Source organism: Malus domestica, chromosome 16, assembly GCF_042453785.1.
Source record: "Malus domestica chromosome 16, GDT2T_hap1".
Lineage (NCBI taxonomy): Eukaryota > Viridiplantae > Streptophyta > Magnoliopsida > Rosales > Rosaceae > Malus > Malus domestica.
Genome location: NC_091676.1, coordinates 21,909,463 through 21,929,656, shown reverse-complemented (window position 1 = coordinate 21,929,656; position 20,194 = coordinate 21,909,463). Strand labels below are relative to the sequence as shown.

The following is a 20,194-nucleotide window of genomic DNA, read 5'->3' as shown; positions in this document are numbered from 1 at the left end:
TCAAGTATTTTTAAGTATTTTTATTCCTACTTTTACAGGTGGGAAAAATGCCTATCAACAATCTCTGGCTCTAGTAATATAAAAAAATTTGAAGTTAACTAATTAGCAATATAATAAGTAAAGGAAGGAAGGAATAGAATCCAAGTCACATTGCGGCATTGCCCCACCTCTGATTGCCGTCCTTGCCACCGACGCCACGCGTCCATCTTTTTCCTCCATCACAAAATAATGAAAATCGAAACCCCAAAAGAAAAATGTGAGAGAAAAAAAGGGCCGAGATTCAAACGCCCGCACGTCTGCTTCCTCACGGCAACAATCACACAATGTTTACATTGAGAGACAAAGTTACACAGAAGCTCTCACGTTTCTTTGCCGATGCACCCAACTCGCCGTCTTCTTCTTCTCTTCCTTCCCCACTCGACGACAACGATCATCCTCCTGAGGTAATTTCCTGATCCAATTTTTTATCTTTTTCGTTTTTGTTTATGTGTTTCGTTGGATTTAATGATTAAGCTTGATGGGTGTGCTTGAATTGTTGTTGTGATCCTTGTTCAAGAATTTTGAGATCTGGGTTTCTTAGATAACGTAATTTCGGAGTTGGGTTTTTTGGGTAAATTGGTTCTGCTTATAGTTCAGAACTTGAGATCTCATGAAGCGAATTATATTGATACAATTCAAATTTAACTGCCAAAACAACAGAGTTGGAATCATTCAGTTATTGCAGTTATTCTGATGGTAATCTGCCCAGAAACTTGGGGAGCTGAGTTTTATGGCCTTTTTGTCTTTGTTTTTACCATGAAGTTATTCAATTGCAGCTTACTCGGGCAGAAGTTTAGCTCCATTTTATAAGTTTGTGCCCTTGTTGGTCCGAAAAATTTATCTTGACCGTGCATGCTTAAATTTACAGTTTTGTTCAGTTGATTTCTTCTTTCATTGTGTATAGTGATTTATCACATTAGGTCTTTCAATGTGTAGGCCAGGCTGTATTCTACAGGGGGTAAATATTTGCCTTCATACTTTTCCTGTCCATCGGTAGGCTTTGGTGGATCCACTTCAAACAAGCATCAATCAACAATTGTTAGTAACGGCAACTTTGAATCCCAAGATGAAACCGTTCATAGATATGTAGAATGTCGTTCCCCACCAGGTGAGAACAAGGAAACAGAAAACAATTGTGAAAACGATGACGACCATGCTTCTGGAGGGAGCACCAGCGGTTCTGAGGTATTTGAAGTAGCAGCTGACCAGCAGAGTCTACAGAAGCAACTACCGCTTCTCATGGATGACTCGGTCTTTATTTCCTCAGACCTGCATGAATTCTTACTGTCATCACTTCCTAATATAGTGAAAGGGTGCCAATGGATTTTGCTGTATAGGTAAGCTTCTTGAGGAGTATTCCCTGCATTAGAAGTACTCTGCTATTGTTGCATTTGGATTTCAATTCAGTATCAATTCTTTTGAATGAAGGGCAGTACGGCGAAACATGGTATATCACTCCGCACACTTATCCGCAAAAGCTCTGAGCTTTCTGGTCCTTGTTTGCTGGTATGTTAATGAATATGCCAATGACATTTGAAAATTGATGAATTGATTCGTTTGTAGTCATGTGAAGATAATGTGGACTGTCTTTAAAATTCTAGATTGCTGGAGATAGGCAAGGTGCTGTATTTGGTGGACTTCTAGAGGGGCCCTTGAAACCTACGTCAAAGAGAAAATATCAAGTAAACATGCTTTTACCTTAATCAACGTATGTTTACTTTTTGTTTTTTTTATTGATGTTAATGAATATTCGGAAGTTCTCTTGACTATGGTTATTTAAATATCTGAACTTTCTCTTTCTTTATCAGTCCAATATAAGCACATTCTTATGCCTGCCTTTTGGTTATAGGGAACAAACCAAACATTTGTATTCACGACCATATATGGAGAACCAAGGCTGTTTAGGCCAACAGGTAAGCATTTTCTTCTATTTATTTGTGCTATTTATTTGTGGATGCATGTTTCCTTTTGGAGGATCTGGCAGTCGAATATGGGTGATGTGTAATTTGGGTATAGAGAAGAGATAACTGGTGATGGGCATGCCAAGAACACTGAACACTTGCGTATGTTGCAGAGCTTAAGATAGAGATGCTAAATGATACCTCAGTGGCTGACCTTGCTGCATTGCATGTCAATTCGTTCTTCATATGGACTGGCTTTTTGACATATTTTCTCACAACATATAAAATTGGTACCTTAAATTTGAATGGTAATCGAACAATATGTAACTAAACAGCCTTGTTGATGATTGAAAAGCCATAGATAGATATTCCAAATTTTGTTTTACCTTTTTTCCATTAAGAGAGAAAAAGCCAATGCTGATCCCGGTCTAATTTGTGTGCATAGGAGCCAACCGGTATTATTACATGTGTTTGAATGACTTGCTAGCTCTTGGGGGAGGTGGTAACTATGCTCTATGCCTAGATGGAGATTTGTAAGTTACTCTTACAATGTTATGCTTTGAACATTTTCCCCCTAGTCCGATGGGAAAGTACTTGCAGATTCTTGTCATAATTGTATACTTTTGTTTGAAAAAGGTTAAGCGGAACAAGCGGATCATGTGAAACATTTGGGAACTTATGCTTGGCGCATAACGGAGAATTTGAGTTGAAGAATGTTGAGGTAATCTATTTGAGCAACCCCTTGGGCTTTAAGCTTGACTGCATACTTGCGTATGTTCCTTGCTTGACTGCGTACTCACGTATGTTTCGTTCATATATGCAGCTTTGGGGTTTTACACACGTGTCACGGTACCTTACATGATACAAGACGAAGACGATGTTATGCATTTGTATCTTTGTATCCGTTGGTGATCACATTCTTTATTCTTGTTATAGTTTGCACCATTCAACACAGGAGAGGTTTGATTAACGTGGGATGAAATACTTTTGGAAAGCAATTAAATTTGAAGCTGTAGTTTGGGGTTAAAATTCAATTTGTGCAACAATCAATGTCTTAAAGATCTAATTTTCCCTTAATTATGTAGTTGTACGCATGTAGTTATTGTTTCAGTAGTGAAATACAACACTACGGACAGTTCTACATTTGATCTTTGGGAGGTTTTTACTCGTGGTGGGAGAGAGCAACAATGTGGAGAATTAGATAATTGGTTCCTGGACTTTTGGCACTGTTCTAAAAATCTCCGTCTAGCGCGAGGCTTAGGTGCTATGGAGCTGATTACTGTCCCGATTAATTTATAGGCATTTGAAAAATAAGAAGGGGTCCGTTTAGGTCGCTACTCGTACTTAGACAGAAAATAGATAACTATCATCGTTATGTATCCCACTACAAACTTCCGTTATTATGTATCTCATTGCAATTATGTATCTTTTATAGTATAAGTAGACATTTATTTATAATTTACATATTAAGTTTAATTAAAATTAAAATAAAAACCACCTAGAACCGTCATAGGTGCTAGGGCCTTGCCTGCCGTCCGACTAGCGTCTTGTAAAACCTTACTTTTAGGCAACACCGTTTAGGGGTTTAACAGACAAGTAAGGTACTTAAGTTCTAAAACGTTGCTCTCTGTTATGACAAGTTTAAAGATCAATGCTCATGCATTCTTAGTTTGAAGCTCAAAGCTCCAATTGGACTACAGTTGAGAGACTAATGCTCTAATCATCTTGAAAAAAAAACGTGGAAATAGTTGTTCCAGGGACATTGTTTAGTTGGTTCTGAATTAAATCCCTAAAACTTAACAAAACATGCACCATCTCTCATAGCTGTTTGCTTTAGTAAAAAAAATACTGGGATGTGATATCCACACACCGCAAAATATTTAGCTCAAGAAATAAATCTAAACTAGTATGAAATTTCAAAAACCAATATTTCTATAAAATAATAGTAAAGAAAAGATGAAATACCAATATGTTCCATTCTTTTTTCAAGTCTTCATCACCAAAGAAGTTAAGACGAGAGATTTTAAGGCAACATATGAAAATAGTACAACGAAAAGTATGACATGCCAAGATATTCAAAAATCACTTCGGCATTCCTCTATTTTTTTTCCTCGAATATGTTTAACGCTCAGCTGATACTGCACATGGAAACACAAAACTACAGAAATACATTCCGAATGGTAGATTTGCTACAAAGCCGCCAACAAGATGCATTCAAGTAAATGTCGAAATTATCGCTGATTCAGCCAACGGCAGCTACCCAGAGCAAACTGCAGATTATCACCACTTCAGGACTCCATTGCACCATCTACGCCGGGCAGGCCAAAAATGCGAAGGTTTCGGTCCATAGATCCTACTGCAATATAATTTGCATCTGGTCCAAACTTCACACTTGTTGCTTTACCTAAAACGAAACAAGAAAATAATGAGCATCACAGACTAACCCCAAGTCAAGGCCACATGGTCTACAACCAAATTTACAGGCAAGTGAAGATAGATAACCTGTGCCAGACATGTCAGGGAAAGTCTTTATAGTGTTCCATTCACTTTTGACGCTAGCTGTTTGGATGATTCTGCAAAAACACAAGGTCGGTAATCAGTGCTCAAAAGTTTCTTGAAAGCAATACTGACGGAATATTTGTCAAAACTCTGTAGGGCTGACAAAATATACAATGTCATTTCTCACACATTCATTCATGGCAAACTGTGGATACTTGGGGACAACTTCAGCAGTTGACTATTATTATGGGGGATTTCAGTTTTGCTCGGACCACCACACAATGTCCAGTGATTTCATTTCAGTTGACTATAATCTACGCAAGTGATTTCATTTCATTATCTTCATGAATCGAGAAATAGGGGAGGGAGAAGGCAACAGGACACCTTGAGTATTCCATAATTGTCCTTGGAATATTACATTGTATGTTATATCCATCATTAGACGATTGCAACTTGTATACAGCCTCCACAAATACGTTCAGCTTCATGACATTATTAACATAAAAATGAAAATGCATTCTGGTACACCAGATTAGAAAAATGAAAATACAGCATTTTGCTTATATACACTTTTTTTTTTCTTCTGGGTGTCCAATCAGACAAGGTTTAATTTTCAAAAACTGACCTTATATCAGAGCCTGCAGCAGCAAGGTAATTTCCACTGTAGTCAAATTCAACTGCAAGGATCAAAAATAGAGCTTTTCATTATACTCCATTCTACTTTCAAAGACTTCTATCTAGATGTTAAAATTCATTCAAGTACGAATCCTTTTCCAATTTATTATAACTAATTAGAGATTACATAACAATGGAAAATAGTACGCTGGAAGAGAAAGTAAATAGGGTAAACTGGATGGAAATATGACTCAAAATCATCTCTCATCTACCAAAAAAGCCATTTAACTGACTTTGCAAAGTACCGGTATTGGCACTGAAATGCTTGTCATTTTTTTTCCCTAGAAAGAAATCATGAAAATGCTTGGAGATATACATACCACAGTTTGTTGGTTCAACATCGTAGGGAGTAAATTTCTTGAAGTTCCTCAATTTTCGTAGATCCCACAACTTAATGCCATCACTAGCTGCAGTCTGTTAAATTCAAATGTAAAATAAGAACATGGTATTATCTAATTCTATCTACTTCATGTTTTTCTTAGTAAAAAGGTTCAAAACCTACCGCAAGAAAGTAACCATTCTCAGAGAAGGCGATTGCAGTTATTGCGCCAACATGTCCCTCAAATGTTGCAACATTTGACTGTCAATTAGCAAAAGTAATGAATGTAAGATCAGAAGAACTGAAAAGAGAAGGAAATAAAAACCCACATACCTGACCCTTTACATCCCAAATTTTCACAAGAGCCTCTGAGGTGCCAGTTCCAAGAATGAGACCATCAGGATGAAATGCAACGGATGTATAGCCTTCCGAAGCAGAAGCATCCTCAACCTAGAGAGCCAAATAAACTTCCATTATACCAATATCATCATGGAACATAAAGGTAAATCGAAGTTAAAATAGCTGTTTTAAACCCCCGCCATCCTCTCCAAAAGATTAAAAACTCATTCTTAAATGCCACAACCCTGCAACCCCCTCCCCTCCTTCCTCCAAAAACCAAAGTTTAAAATATCTTTTAAATGAAGAAGATTTTTACGAACTCAATAAATATAGAAGCACATATGCACCTATATACATGCATCTATTTAAACAGTTTACAGAAACTTTCAACACGATCAATCAGAAATATTTTCCATACAAAATGCAACGAGATTGTTATTAAACACAGTGAAATTCAAGTTCATGCATTTGTAATGTACTGTCGTGTACTAGAAAATGCCTTGAAAGGAATATTACTTGATATAGTATATAGTATATGGCATGTGCACATACACATCAGAGAGCGAGATAGACCTGTGTTAGACATAACCCAGAGGCAATATTGTAAAAGCACCATGTACTATCAAGAGAAGCAGTCACAAAGTAGTCCCCAGTGGCATGCACAGTAACAGCTTGCACCTGAAAATTTTGAGACATGCTACATAAATTCAAATAGAGAGCACATAACTACTACAACAACAACAACAACAAAGCCTTTTCCCACTAAGTGGGGTCGGCTATATGAATCCTAGAACGCCATTACGCTCATTTGTGTCATGTCCTCCGTTAGATCCAAGTACTCAAGTCTTTTCTTAGAGTCTCTTCCAAAGTTTTCCTAGGTCTTCCTCTACTCCTTCGGCCCCGAACCTCTGTCCCGTAGTCACATTTTCGAACCGGAGCGTCAGTAGGCCTTCTTTGCACATGTCCAAACCACCGGAACCGATTTTCTCTCATATTTCCTTCAATTTTGTCTACTCCTACTTTACCTCGGATATCCTAATTCCCAATCTTATCCTTTCTCGTGTGCCCATACATCCCACGAAGCATCCTCATCTCCGCTACACCCATTTTGTGTACGTTGATGCTTCACCGCCCAACATTCTGTGCCATACAACATCGCTGGCCTTATTGCCATCCTATAAAATTTTCCCTTGAGCTTCAGTGGCCTACGACGGTCACACAACACGCCGGATGCACTCTTACACTTCATCCATCCAGCTTGTATTCTATGGTTGAGATCTCCATCTAATTCTCCGTTCTCTTGCAAGATAGATCCTAGGTAGCGAAAACGGTCACTTTTTGTGATCTTCGCTAGATTGCTCCGGTCATTAGTGTGGATAAGTATATAAATGGATAGAGATAGGAAAGCAAACACAAGATGTACGTGGTTCACCCAGATTGGCTACGTCCACGGAATAGAGGAGTTCTCATTAATTGTGAAGGGTTTACACAAGTACATAGGTTCAAGCTCTCCTTTAGTGAGTACAAGTGAATGATTTAGTACAAATGACATTAGGAAATATTGTGGGAGAATGATCTCGTAGCCACGAAACTTCTAAGTACCGGAGTGTGGTATCGTCTTGACTTGCCTTATCTGTCTCATAAGTAGATGTGGCATCTTCTCTGGAAGTACTCTTCCTCCATCCAGGGGTGGTATCTGTAACTGGTGGAGATGCACAAGGTAATGTATCAATTTCACTTGAAGCTTACTTGTAGTTTCATGCTTGGTCAAGCGAGATACAAACCATGTAGTAGGAGTCCCCCAAGTCGCCGAGCTGGGGGATCTGCTGAAAGAGGTGACAGACAAGGTAAGCAATCAGAGCTCCGGCTGATTGTTCATATTCTCCCTATCTTGCAGGCAGCATGAAGGATAAAGAGAAGAAAAATGAGGAGAGATGATATGGGATACTTTTGCTTTTGAAGAAGTAACTTTCCACAGGCTTATTCTTGAACTGGGCTGGAGGGTTTTCTGGTTTTCTCCAGAGTATAAGGCCGACTGAAGAATTTGAGGGTCAAAACAAGTCCATCAAATCTAGAGTACGTTCGACCCTGCTGATATGGGATACTTTTGCTTTTGATAGAGTAGTGGATGTATCGGCACGTGTGCTGTTACGCTTGTCTCCACATGCTTCCTTGTATCCTTCTCACTTGCCCTATCTGTTCCTCAGGCAGATGCGATATCTTCCCTGGAAGCATAAGATGTTGAAGATGAGTACTCGAGAGCAATGCCAGGTAAGTAATCAGGTAAGGGGTTCCAAGCAGTCAGTTCCTGGCTGGAAGCTTGATTCCAAGTGCTGACTGATTGCTCTCTTTCTCCTTGTCTTGCAGGTAAGAACAAGGCCAAAGGAAAAGACAGGGAAATAGCATGATATGGGATACTCTTGCTTTTAACCCTGATGATATGAGATATTCTTGCTCTAGTATAGCTTGTTTACAGAGGTATTATCGGGAGGAAAGAAAGCTGAATATTTCGAAAGGTTTTGTTGGAAGTGCCCTCTCAGATAAGAGAAAGGGTTGAGCATTTTTGCAGGTCTGCCTGTCCGTTAGGGATGGAAGTCGACATATATAGGAGTCTCCCTAACATCAAGTAATAATGCTATTCCTTTACCCTGCTTGGTTATAGCACGGTAGTGGGAGCTGCCAGCTTCACATGTTTTAACTCTGTCAGAGCACTTTGAAAAAGTGGTTTGTGGTATCTGGAAAGCTGATGTTGCGTGTGAAGATTACAGACCTGTCGGGGGTCTGGCTCTCGAGATTCGGAGAACGATGCCTCTTCGATTTTTGAGAAAGCAATCCTGCTGGGGGTCTGGCTCTCGAGATTCGGAGAGCGGTGTCTCTTCAATTTTTGAGAAAGTAATCATGTTGGGAGTCTGGCTCTCGAGATTCGGAGGGCGGTGCCTCTTCGATTTTGGAGCAAGCAATCTTGTTGGGAGTGTTTTCTCGAATGTGAGTAAAGGTTGGGCATGTTTGCTAGTCTACCTTGCCACGAAGCACAAAGGTTGACACACAGGGACTTTCCAATTATCCAGCAATGGTACTGTTCCTTTACCCTCTCTTCGATTTTTGAGAAAGTAATCATGTTGGGAGTCTGGCTCTCGAGATTCGGAGGGCGGTGCCTCTTCGATTTTGGAGCAAGCAATCTTGTTAGGAGTGTTTTCTCGAATGTGAGTAAAGGTTGGGCATGTTTGCTAGTCTACCTTGCCACGAAGCATAGAGGTTGACACACCGGGACTTTCCAATTATCCAGCAGTGGTACTGTTCCTTTACCCTTGTGGGTAATAATATGGTAGCTAGACCTTCAAAATTTATGTGTCTAAACTTTGTTAGTGTTGTTTCTTTGCAATTCTTTTACCCTTCTTGGTCAGAGCGATGTAGTGGGAGCTGCAAGCTTCACGTGTCTCAACTTTGTCAGAGAACTTTGGCAAAGTTATCTATGGTACCCATGAGCTACTGTTGCGTGTGGGAAGTGGGTGATTGAACAGTACGATTCATGTGCTTTCTACTTCGCCAGAAATCTTCAACAGAATGCCCATAATTTCCGCAAAGCTGAGTGTGCGTGTGACAGGTGCTGACAAGGCTGGAAAAGTAGGTGCCTCTTCGATTTCTGAAATCGGCCCTCGTGGTCTCTGAGCAGCCCAGCTTTTGAGAAAGCAAACACCTCTTCGATTTCTGAGATCGACCCTCGTGGTCTCTGAGCAGCCCAGCTTTTGAGAAAGCAAACGCCTCTTCGATTTCTGAGCAGGCGCCTCTTCGATTTCTGAAGCTTCGTCGAGTGCAGATTTTTATAGGGGCTGACATTAAGTTCCAAAGCACACTTGAATATCCACCAGTAGAAGCTCCATTCTTGCACTTCTAAGATCTTGATTTGTCCGACCTCTTCTCTCTTCAACACCTTTGAAAATGTCTGGCCCCTCCGACCGTCATTTTGACTTGAACCTTGTTGAAGAGGCAGCCCCGCCTTCTCCAGACAACATATGGCGCCCATCCTTCGTCTCCCCTACTGGTCCTCTTACCGTTGGGGATTCCGTGATGAAGAATGATATGACCGCTGCGGTAGTGGCCAGGAACCTTCTCACTCCCAAAGATAACAGACTACTTTCCAAACGATCTGATGAGTTGTCTGTTAAGGATTCTCTGGCTCTCAGTGTTCAGTGTGCAGGTTCTGTGTCTAATATGGCCCAACGCCTATTTGCTCGAACCCGCCAAGTTGAATCATTGGCGGCTGAAGTGATGAGTCTCAAACAGGAGATTAGAGGGCTCAAGCATGAGAATAAACAGTTGCACCGGCTCGCACATGACTATGCTACAAACATGAAGAGGAAGCTTGACCAGATGAAGGAATCTGATGGTCAGGTTTTACTTGATCATCAAAGATTTGTGGGTTTGTTCCAAAGGCATTTATTGCCTTCGTCTTCTGGGGCTGTACCGCGTAATGAGGCTCCAAATGATCAATCTCTGATGCCTCCTCCTTCTAGGGTTTTGTCCAGTACTGAGGCTCCGAATGATCCCCCTCCGGTGCCTTCTCTTTCTGGGGCTCTACCGACTGCTGAGACTTCTCCTAAGCAACCTTTGTGAAGGCTCCCTCTTGTTTGTTTATTTTGACTCAAGTATATGTACATATTTGTAACTTATCGGGGATATCAATAAATAAGCTTTCCTTCATTTCAACGTTACATTGGTATAACATTTTGGTTACCAGACATCCTATAACATCAACTATGGATTCCCGAATCCTGAATACAAAGAAACATTACAGAAGTGGACGCAAAAAGTAGACCTGGGGATTGAAGTACATTAATTACAGTCACATTGCTAAAACAGATTAAGTCAAATAGATAAGTGTGTCCGCAGGAGAAACACAGAGGAAGATTCACTGCGGTCCATTTTTGGATTTGCTGCTCATTACATATTTTGTCCACCTAAAAGGGCTTTAACTTTGAACAAATTTTGGAGAACTCAAGTCCAAACCATTTACCTCAGCAGTATGGTCCTTCAAAATGTGCCTACAGTTATAGTTCCCATCATCAGAGCCTTGCCATATGCGAACTGTCTGCAACATTAAAGGGGAAAAATGATGATACAACATCAAAAGATGGAGTACACTACGTTGAATATCTGATTGGTTACACCCTTACAACCTATGCAATAACATCTAAATTGCATGCATGTAAAGTTCTTTATTGACTCCAATTTATCCTCTTTTTTTCCTGATCTCCTTTTTGTGTTGGGTCAGGGAGGTTGATCACCACCCCCAGTTGCATAAAAAGTAACTTCAGAATATAAATTTAAATCCGTGTAGATCCACATAGATGTACATAAAAAGTCCCAAGGTTAAACTTGTAACTGTGAGGTAGGCAGAGTTTAGCAGTGGCCAAGTTAATAATGAATGACAAACAAAGCTAATGACAACTCCAGTAAATAGAGAAGATAAAATAGTAATGAAGAAATAAATAGATCAATGGAGGTATTAAAATTGTCCATGCCAAAGAAACAAGAAGAAAACAAATTTATTGCGGCTTACCTTGTCTGCTGACCCACTTATGAACATATCATCCCGACCTACAAATTTCACGCTTGTAACCTACCAAAGAAAAACATACACAAACTTTAATATGCATTCATGGAAAGAAATCAAGTAAATACTTGCTACAGAATTAATAGTTGAAACCTTCTTTGAATGACCACTAAGAGTAGATATTATTTGCCCTGATGGCTGATCAAAGATTACAGCATTTGTATCAACCCCTCCAGTTGCAATGAGATTCTGCGAGAATAAAGCCAAAAAGTAATACTTGATCAGCAAAATGGAAACATAACTGAGTTCAATGACATAAGGATTTATGACTTTGTCCTTAATCCATAATCCCGTATATACCATGAAGACAAAAGATCAGTGTAAAGTGTGGATTAAGGTAGGAAAAGCATGCAAAAGATCTAAATTCTCATCAAATACCATTACGCAAAAGAACACTAAAACAAGAGAGCTTCAAGGCTCAATAAATTCTAGATTTGTTCCTTCTAAATTCGTTTTCTTCATTTCAAGACATTTGGTTTAGGATCATCCCTAAACCTAAAACTGTAGATATATGAACATTAAAGATCAAAATGCACTTCTAATAGTACAAAGGCAGTATTGAAGAGCAAAATTATGCAACATCCAGTACAAACCTAAGAGTCTTTCACTGGAGTCAAATACCTATATGGAAGTGATGCTTAAACAAAACGATATAATAACAGAGGTAAACACAATCTCATACCTTGTTAGACTGAATATCAATCGATAAAATTCCTGGTTTGCTTGTTCTATGAAGAGGATGACTAGATATCAGAGTATACCTCTCCAACGCATCAACTGGAGCTAATGTTGGGGATATCTGAACACCAAAGCAACAAATAGATAAAAACAATAACTATCAGAACTTATCAAATAAATTCTGTGAAAACAGCTGAACTTTACTAGCAGCTTTTCTCAAGAAAAGATTATGTAAACTACACATGGAAAGTAAACTGTTAAAACTTTGGCATGTGACATCAGACAAATCAGAGAATGCAACACAGCATAAATAAACAGTACCTGCCGCATCTTCCGCTGCTGTGAAAGAGTTACATTACATTCGGTCATTTTCTCTAGGATACTGGCAGATATTCCAGGTCGTATATTGCTCGCACCAGGTCCCTGCTGGTCATCAGCAACTAGAAGAAAAAAAAAAGAGCTCAAATTAATTAGCAAATTAATTTATGAAAATATGGTATATTCTCGGAGAAGCATACAGAGAAAGAACCTGGCGTTCCATTGCTATGGACAGAAGCATTTGCTGCAACTACTGATTGTGCTGCGGGAATTTGTCTCTCAGCTTGAGCAAGTAATGACCTTGCTTCGTCCCTTTCTTTTTTGAGTCTTGCAATAACACGGCATGCAGCATCATGCTGCCAAAATACAGATTACCAAATTAGGTCATTCAACCAAGTCAAATTCCATTTCAGTTCACTAAAATAAGAAAATGAGTATCAAAATGCAAAACACATGTGTTTGTACCATACTTAGGGTCTCCGTATTTAGATCTCGTATAAATACATAGGGGACTCAAATGTAATTATGTAATAAATGAAGGGGTAAACATGTAATAAGTGAGGAGCCCTTATTCTATAAAAGGACTCCTCACTCTCCTCATTAAAGGAGGTCAAGTTTAGGCCATGGGAAGAGAGCACGGAGAAAATAGGCTAGAGAGCACACTGACTCTAGCCTCCTTGTATATTCATCATTCCGAGTGAAACAATATCAACATCAGTGTGGACGTAGCCCAAACATTGGGGTGAACCACGATACATCTTGTGTTCTTTACTTTCTTGCAGATTCATGGTCGGATTTACGTTATTCCAAGACCCCTCCGGTTTTGTACATCAACATTTGACACTGTCTGTGGGAATCGAAAGACTATGTCGGTTCTCTTTCATTTTTTTCATCTCACCACAATCTCCACCTTGAATCTGCAAAACCCAAGAAACCAAAATCCCTCTCTCTGTGGCCAAATTCTCCAAGCAGCCCAGACACAAACCAACACAAACCTTCAGAGACTCCTCCCTCTCTCTCTATCTCTCTCCTTCTCTCTCAAAAAAGCGTGGCGTTCGAAGTGACACTGAGAAAATTATTGGGTTTCTAGAGAAATATATAGAAACAGAGATATATATATATATATATATATAGGCAGATGGATACATGTGTTTTGGTGGATAAGGACGCAGATTCCGTCTTGAAGCTCTGACTTTCATTCGGGTCCAAAACTGACAACAAGCTCGTCATCACACCATTCCTAGTCAAGGATGATGAACCCTCTCCTCACGCACAGATGCACATACCAGCACCGTCGCCAGCCATCTCCTCCGCCCAAATCCACCATCATGGGTCGCGTCCGCACAAAAACAGTGAAGAAATCCTCCCACCAGGTGATCGAGCGCTACTACTCGCGCATGACCCTGGACTTCCACACCAACCAGAAGATCTTCCCAAATTCCAATTGTTCAAATCTTTCTTCCCCATGAAAACACCCAACCTCCTCCTTATCTCTTTGTCTCCGAGATCAATCAAAAGAATAGGCAAAGCCTAGATCCAACGGCGGAGGACGAATCCCAGGCTGTCAGCCTTCGCATCCAGCAATTGTCCCTGCACCTGACTCCTGATTACACCTAGTGGGGAGTCAAGGATGATGAACCTAGTGGTTTGAACCGGAGCAGTGGGAGATCGAGCACCACGTCCGGGACCCAGTTGGCTTCTGATAGCCTGCGCTTCCGACAGATCCGAAGAGTCCCCAACGACTTCGTCTCAGGGCCGACGGCTTCTGATTGGACGATCGGGTACGATTCCACTGCTGATGAACCTTCTGGAGTGCGGTGATTTTTCGCGGGAAGAAGGACGCGTCAACGGCTCTGTACTCGCTCTGTTCAATCAAAGAGAACACAATTAGAGCCTTACAATCAGAAATCATGAAGCTGCCGGTGGAATTGATGGCGGACTTCGGTTCGAACATGGTGGACAAGTCGGCGTACGTGTTGAGCGTCCTCGTATCGGTATCGGAGGCCCGCGCGGCGTTGCTGGAGGAAGGCGGGATTTCGGTGCTGGTGGAGATCATAGAGGTGGGGTCGCAGCGGGAGAAGGAGATATCGGTTGCGATATTGTTGCAGATTTGCGAGAACAGTGGTGTCCACCATAACTATGCCTTCTGATGCCTTCCCACTGTGGGAGTTTGAGTCAGATATCTTGTTGTCTGGTCTCAGAAGCTCTGACCAAAACTGTATTGATTGGTTTCAAACAGAATGAGCAGGGTAACACCACCAACAACGAAAATGGTGAGAACGTGCTCGAGTTGGAGGACCCCATACTCAAGAAACCAGGGGCGCAGTGGAAAAAGAAAAAGAGAAAGGATGTCTAGAGTGGGAAACAAAAACAAAAGCAAAAGCAGAAAAGAGAAAGGAAAAAGCAAACATAATTACGGTGGTGATGGCATGATTGCACAGAAGGGAATTATGGGCGTGACCCATTGAGCAGGCCCTGCCCCCCGCAACTGCCAGCTGCACATGTTATCCCACTATCCGACCATCTGCCATACCCACCTTCTGCAACAGCTTTTTTGAATGATGTGATTTACTTTTCTTATCTTTTGGAGACGTCTATATAACCACACCAAAGGGTAATCATAAATAAAGAAAAAAGGTAGCATGCCAAAAAAAAAATGTAATTATGTAATAATTAGGGTCTCCGTAAAGAAAGAAGGTATCATACTTAGGGCCTCCGTATTTATATCTCGTATAAATACTGGGGGGACTCAAATGTAACTATGTAATAAATGAAGGGGTAAACATGTAATAAGTGAGGAGCTCTTATTCTATAAAAAGACTCCTCACTCTCCTCATTAAGGGAGGTCAAGTTTAGGCCATGGGAAGAGAGCACAGAGAAAATAGGCTAGAGAGCACACTGCCTCTAACCTCCTTGTATATTCATCATTCAGAGTGAAACAATATCAACATCAGTGTGGACGTAGCCCAAACATTGGGGTGAACCACGATACATCTTGTGTTCTTTGCTTTCTTGCAAATTCACGGTCGGATTTACGTTGTTCCAAGACCCCTCCGGTTTTATGCATCAACAACATGTAAGCTATATATGTAGTTTGAATGAAATGAATAAAACAAAAGAAGAAACTCATAAGAATTATATGTAGTTAGAATATACATTTCCTAGTTACATTACCTGATACAAAGCATGACTCAACTCTTGCCTTGCTGTATGTAGTTGTTTCTCCATTGCAAAGTTGGCTAGCATCAAACTGTCCCATTCCTATAGGTAAGCAAGGGAAAAAACCACTTTGTTAACACTACATATAAAATATACTCACAACAATTAAACAACTTAAAATAAAATAAAATGGTATATCAATCTAAAGAAATTACGCACTATCCAAAAATGTTCTTATTCTCAAGGAAGATTCATAATCAACTTGATATAGAGCCTGAACTGCTATCATGAACAGAATGAATAATAGCTATGTTATGTTGGTAACATAGTAGGAGTCCATTGACGGGGTGATGCTAATGGACTCATCAAAATCTGAATACAAATGCTGAGAATGCTAATGGATCCCTTTTATCATCGGATGCTCTTGGTTGGCTATATAACACATGTATAATAAAGATGGTTTCTCGTTAAATAATTCATAGAACATGACATATTAAGGGCAATCAAAGTTGCATACTGAATGCAACAATTGTTGTAGAGTATAAAGCACAGGTTAATATACAGGATATACGACAACATTCAAAGCTACAATTGTAAGTTCAAACAAAAAAAAGAATAAACTGAATAAAATAAATGAGTATAATCAGAAGACATACAAGCTGGAACATTCCGAGCATTCCAGGAATACTAGCAGCTTGTGCAGGTCGGGGCCTCACTATCTGCATAGGAAGCCATAGAACAAATCAACATAAGAAATTATAGTAATTACAAGACGCCAACTAGCTTATCACAACTCATTGAGACCAATGACTAAGAGGTAATTTTCCATATACCCATAATCGCGTGCACATAAATACGCTTATATAAAGATATAGAAAAATATACCAAAAATTGTACCAGTAATGAAATAAATTAAGTAAATATATTGAAATTCAGTACCTTCCCCGTTTGAACTGGAACGATATCATCAGCGGTAAGTGGTTCACCGGTTACCGGGCATTTCCCATATTCCTAGTGGAATAATTCAACAAGTACAACAACTTAGTCTTCTATCATATGTAGCAATGAAATTGCAACTTAATCAACAAAATTAAGATATCATACATATTGCTAAAACCCAAAGAAAAACCTAGAATGAAGAGAGGAAGAGAGAAGGAACGCACCGAGATATGTCGCTCGATTAAACGCTTCTCGAAGAGCAACCCGGACTTCTTGGAGACCACAGGCTCTTCCGGCACCTCGCCGGATACTGTACAGGCAAAGAGGAAGACAAGGAAGAAAATGAGAGATCAGTTAAAACGAGGCCCTATAGCAACGAATGCTCTAGAGAGGGAGAGATAGATAGATAGATAGAGAAAGAGAGAGAGAGAGAGGCTTACGTGCGCAGTTCATGGTGGCAGAGACCTAGGGTTTTGGTCGGACGGCGGAGCTGCTAGTGACTCGGCCAAGTGAAGAGGGAAGCGCTGTTTCACTGAGCAAGAAGAAGAGAGGGAGAAAGAAACGGAAAGAGGTCGATGGGTTGGATTGTATGATTTCGGGGGACGATCGACAATCAGGCCCACCTTATTTGGGCTTTCTAATAATCTGGCCCAGAAAGTAGATGGACCCGGGCCCATCAATTGCATCGTGATAGATTCTCGTTTACTTAGTGGATGAGGGGATTCAAGTATCGAGATAGAAGAATTTAAAATGCGTTGCATGTTTGGTACAAAATAAAAAACGATTGATTTACAAATGATTTTTTTCAATTAGTCATCTGCAAATTGTCTTTTTCAATTGTCGATTGTATAAAAAAATCACTTGGGAAACGTGCGGTAAGGTTACTTATTAACATCTTAGCGCAGAAGTCGAGGGTTTCAATCGACTTGATACCAACCTTCATGCATGATTTCTTCGTGAAAATGACAGATTCTCATTGTTTTTCATAGGGGAGATATCCATGAGCTATACATATGTTTCGTCATAGAGGATTTCCTTTAATTGCATTGTGTTTCTCGCTTAAGTCATTTTGTCACACTTCTATTTATTTGACTATTTATTTGAGAGGTTAACTAGTTTGTATCAAAATTGTCAAAACATATGGAAAAATTGTTAGAAAGACTTAAGTAAGAAACTTAACACAATTGGAGTCACCAAGAAGAAAGCCTTTGGCTTTGGAGTCAGTGGTAATCCTTTTTTACCCCTTCATTCTCTTTCCTTTCCACTTTTCAGTAGTGGTCACTTTCTTACTTTGTTGAAGAAAGCATTTATGGTTAAGGTTGTGGTCACTCCCTCTTTCCGACAACGAAGGAAGAACGACTTAGATTGTGAGCGTTCTTGGTAATTCCAGTTTGGGGTTTCAACTTGCTTATTTGTTCAATTAGATTTTTTTTCAATTTGATTTGAATTTGTTTTGAAACGCATTTCATGCTTAGAGCATCTTCAGTGGAGTCCATATATAAGGACATCGTATAAAATGAGTATGAAAGTAATATAGGGACAAAATGAATCTCCAATGGATCGGAAAGTGAGTCCTTAAAGTATAGGGACTCGCCAGATACTTGGTGTATGTACCCACATATAGGGATAGGCGTGGGTCCCAGTCACTTAAAATTGTAAAAACCTCAAATTTAGGGATTCTACTATAAAGACTCTCCCGTTGGAGGCAATATTCCTTTAGTGACACAAAGATTCCCTTTAAGTCCTTAAATGAGTACTCAAAGGTGATGGTGGGAATCCTTAAATATGGACTCCCATTGGAGATGCTCTCATTGATGTGGGTTTTATGTGGCTATTTCCTCTCTAGTCTCAGTCAAGGTATAAATATTTTCTATGTTGAGTCCCAAGTTTAGCTAATTTTGGTAAATGGTTAGTTTCTAGGTTTAATTTGGTTTTCTTTTGGCTGATAACCTTGTTTGGTGCGATTTGGTGTTCTAAATGCTTTTTGTTTAGGAATCGGTTACCCATTGGTTCCAATTTGCAGGTTGAAATTTCACAAGGCTTTCAAGGAGGGCTTCTCGCAGTTCAAACTTCAGTGTTATTAACCTCAAGTCTTCAAACGACAATTTCCTTGTTATTGGAGGCTTATTTGAAACTGTTGGAAATGTGCCCTAAATCCAATCATGTGATGATACTTTACGGACATTTCACATGTTAAACTAATCTAGTTTTACATATAAAGGGCATACATTATTGTTTGAGCCGTCTCATATAAATGTTATATGCTTAAACAATAAAGTCCAAGGAATTTGTGATTGGGAGAATGTAATCTAATGAAGTTAGATTCTTGAGACCATTCTTTCGTAGACACATCCTAAACGTTCCTGATCATAGGATTGCCAATTGGGCATTGACAGTCCGTCAAGATCGGTACGTACTATGTCTTCTCTCAGGGAGAGTGATTAGTCTCGAATCATTGGTGTGTGTGACATCAAGACAAGTGCGGTAGGTGCTCAATAGAGAATGAGTTCACTGAACGCGATCAACGAAGAGTTCTCATATTCCATGTCACATGAGAACTCATGGTTGGGATAATGCAAAGTAGTCCTTTGACCTGAGGCATCATAGTTGTCTTGTGGTTAAGACCTTGATCTTTGATTATGTCAAAGTCATCCCACCAGGAGGGTGTCCACGGCATCGTTGGGGTCAAGCCGCTTAGCTATGGAGACAAGTGAATGCGCAACAAGGGATCTCTAACCTTCAAACTGTTTGAGGGAGAATACTCTCTGATATGATTTGAATCTCTGGCCAGAGTATGAATGAGATTTGGGAATGTGTTCCTAATCACATTCAAGGTAATCATATAAGCACAAGACACACATTGGATAGTAGACATGAGAAAATAAACTATCAAACCAAACAATGTGGTCAAGAGTATTAGATTAGAGAAAGACCGTATTGCATTTGTAATCCCAGACTGAATAGGTTCTCCACCTCTTCTGATTAGCTTGGGTAACCATGACATACGGCTAGGTGTCACTCATGGTTTGTGGAAGCCCTAAACGTGTGTAATCACTAAAGGGAGAATTGAAAATAGTTTCAATTCACAATCGATGTAAAATGGTTTTAATCGCCCACTACCTCGCTAAAAGGAACCTAATGGATCGTACACCGTGTAAGGTAGAGATGGACGAAATAAATGAAATGAGTAAGATTAATTGAATGGTTTAATTATTTATGGCAAGGATTAATTAATATGTTAATTAATCAAACGAATAAGTTCGTTAAAGACCACGGGATAGTTTTGGACCTTAAGGCTCAATGGGCTTCGAACGTCAAGCCCATTAACTTAAGTTGTATGACAATTTAATGAATAAAGATTCATTAAAGCCCAAAAGCCCAAAAATCCCTAAATGGCCGGCCATAAGGAATGAATTAGGGTTTTGGTTATTTAGGTCACTTAAAGAAGTGACTATATAAATGACTTTATAGCCAAATATTCATTAAGTGAAATAAGGGTTTATTTTTGGGGAAAATGGGTGAGAATTGTCTCTCCATTTTCTCTCTAAAGAGGCCAACACCTTGGAGGTGATTAGCTAGTCATCTAATCCTCCAAGGTCACTCATTCATCATCCTATCTCTCCTTGGTGTAGAGACTTAGAGGTTCTCAATTTTGGGAACTTGGAGAACCTATTCTTCCATCCAAATCCATGGATCTAAGAAGCAAGGAATGAA

At 39.8% G+C, this 20,194-nt stretch overlaps 2 protein-coding genes across 3 annotated transcripts; one reads left to right on the top strand and one right to left on the bottom strand.

The window, feature by feature from the left end:
* Positions 1–216: 216 nt before the first annotated feature.
* On the top strand, positions 217–3,017 carry LOC103403592 (uncharacterized). 2 transcript variants are annotated; one of them, XM_008342440.4, is made up of 8 exons: positions 217–443; positions 976–1,376; positions 1,473–1,545; positions 1,641–1,721; positions 1,889–1,952; positions 2,386–2,473; positions 2,577–2,661; positions 2,764–3,017. In XM_008342440.4, exons 1-8 carry the CDS (start codon positions 324–326, stop codon positions 2,800–2,802), a joined length of 951 nt encoding a protein of 316 aa, XP_008340662.1. In that variant the 5' UTR covers positions 217–323; the 3' UTR covers positions 2,803–3,017. The 2 variants fall into 2 exon arrangements, with proteins under 2 accessions (XP_008340662.1, XP_008340663.1); XM_008342441.4 differs by having other exon boundaries at positions 233–443; positions 981–1,376.
* An 837-nt stretch (positions 3,018–3,854) lies between these two features.
* LOC103403591 (pre-mRNA-processing factor 19) lies at positions 3,855–17,195 on the bottom strand. Its single transcript, XM_008342438.4, has 18 exons — positions 16,921–17,195; positions 16,705–16,790; positions 16,481–16,552; positions 16,198–16,260; positions 15,557–15,643; positions 12,594–12,738; positions 12,386–12,504; positions 12,069–12,185; positions 11,480–11,575; positions 11,333–11,392; positions 10,787–10,861; positions 6,346–6,450; positions 5,767–5,883; positions 5,617–5,694; positions 5,435–5,528; positions 5,065–5,116; positions 4,443–4,513; positions 3,855–4,344 (listed from the first exon to the last, which is right to left on the bottom strand). The coding sequence occupies exons 1-18, from the start codon at positions 16,931–16,933 to the stop codon at positions 4,229–4,231; spliced, it is 1,566 nt and encodes a 521-aa protein (XP_008340660.3). The 5' UTR covers positions 16,934–17,195; the 3' UTR covers positions 3,855–4,228.
* Between the last annotated feature and the right edge of the window lie 2,999 nt (positions 17,196–20,194).

Coding starts and splice junctions, on each gene's coding strand:
- LOC103403592 (XM_008342440.4), top strand. CDS start 324: ATGTTTACATTGAGAGACAAAGTTACACAGAAGCTCTCACGTTTCTTT. Junction 444..975: donor ACAACGATCATCCTCCTGAG/GTAATTTCCTGA, acceptor TTCAATGTGTAG/GCCAGGCTGTATTCTACAGG. Junction 1,722..1,888: donor CGTCAAAGAGAAAATATCAA/GTAAACATGCTT, acceptor TTTTGGTTATAG/GGAACAAACCAAACATTTGT.
- LOC103403591 (XM_008342438.4), bottom strand. Junction 15,644..16,197: donor TGCTCGGAATGTTCCAGCTT/GTATGTCTTCTG, acceptor GCTTACCTATAG/GAATGGGACAGTTTGATGCT. Junction 11,393..11,479: donor TTAGTGGTCATTCAAAGAAG/GTTTCAACTATT, acceptor TTTCTTTGGTAG/GTTACAAGCGTGAAATTTGT.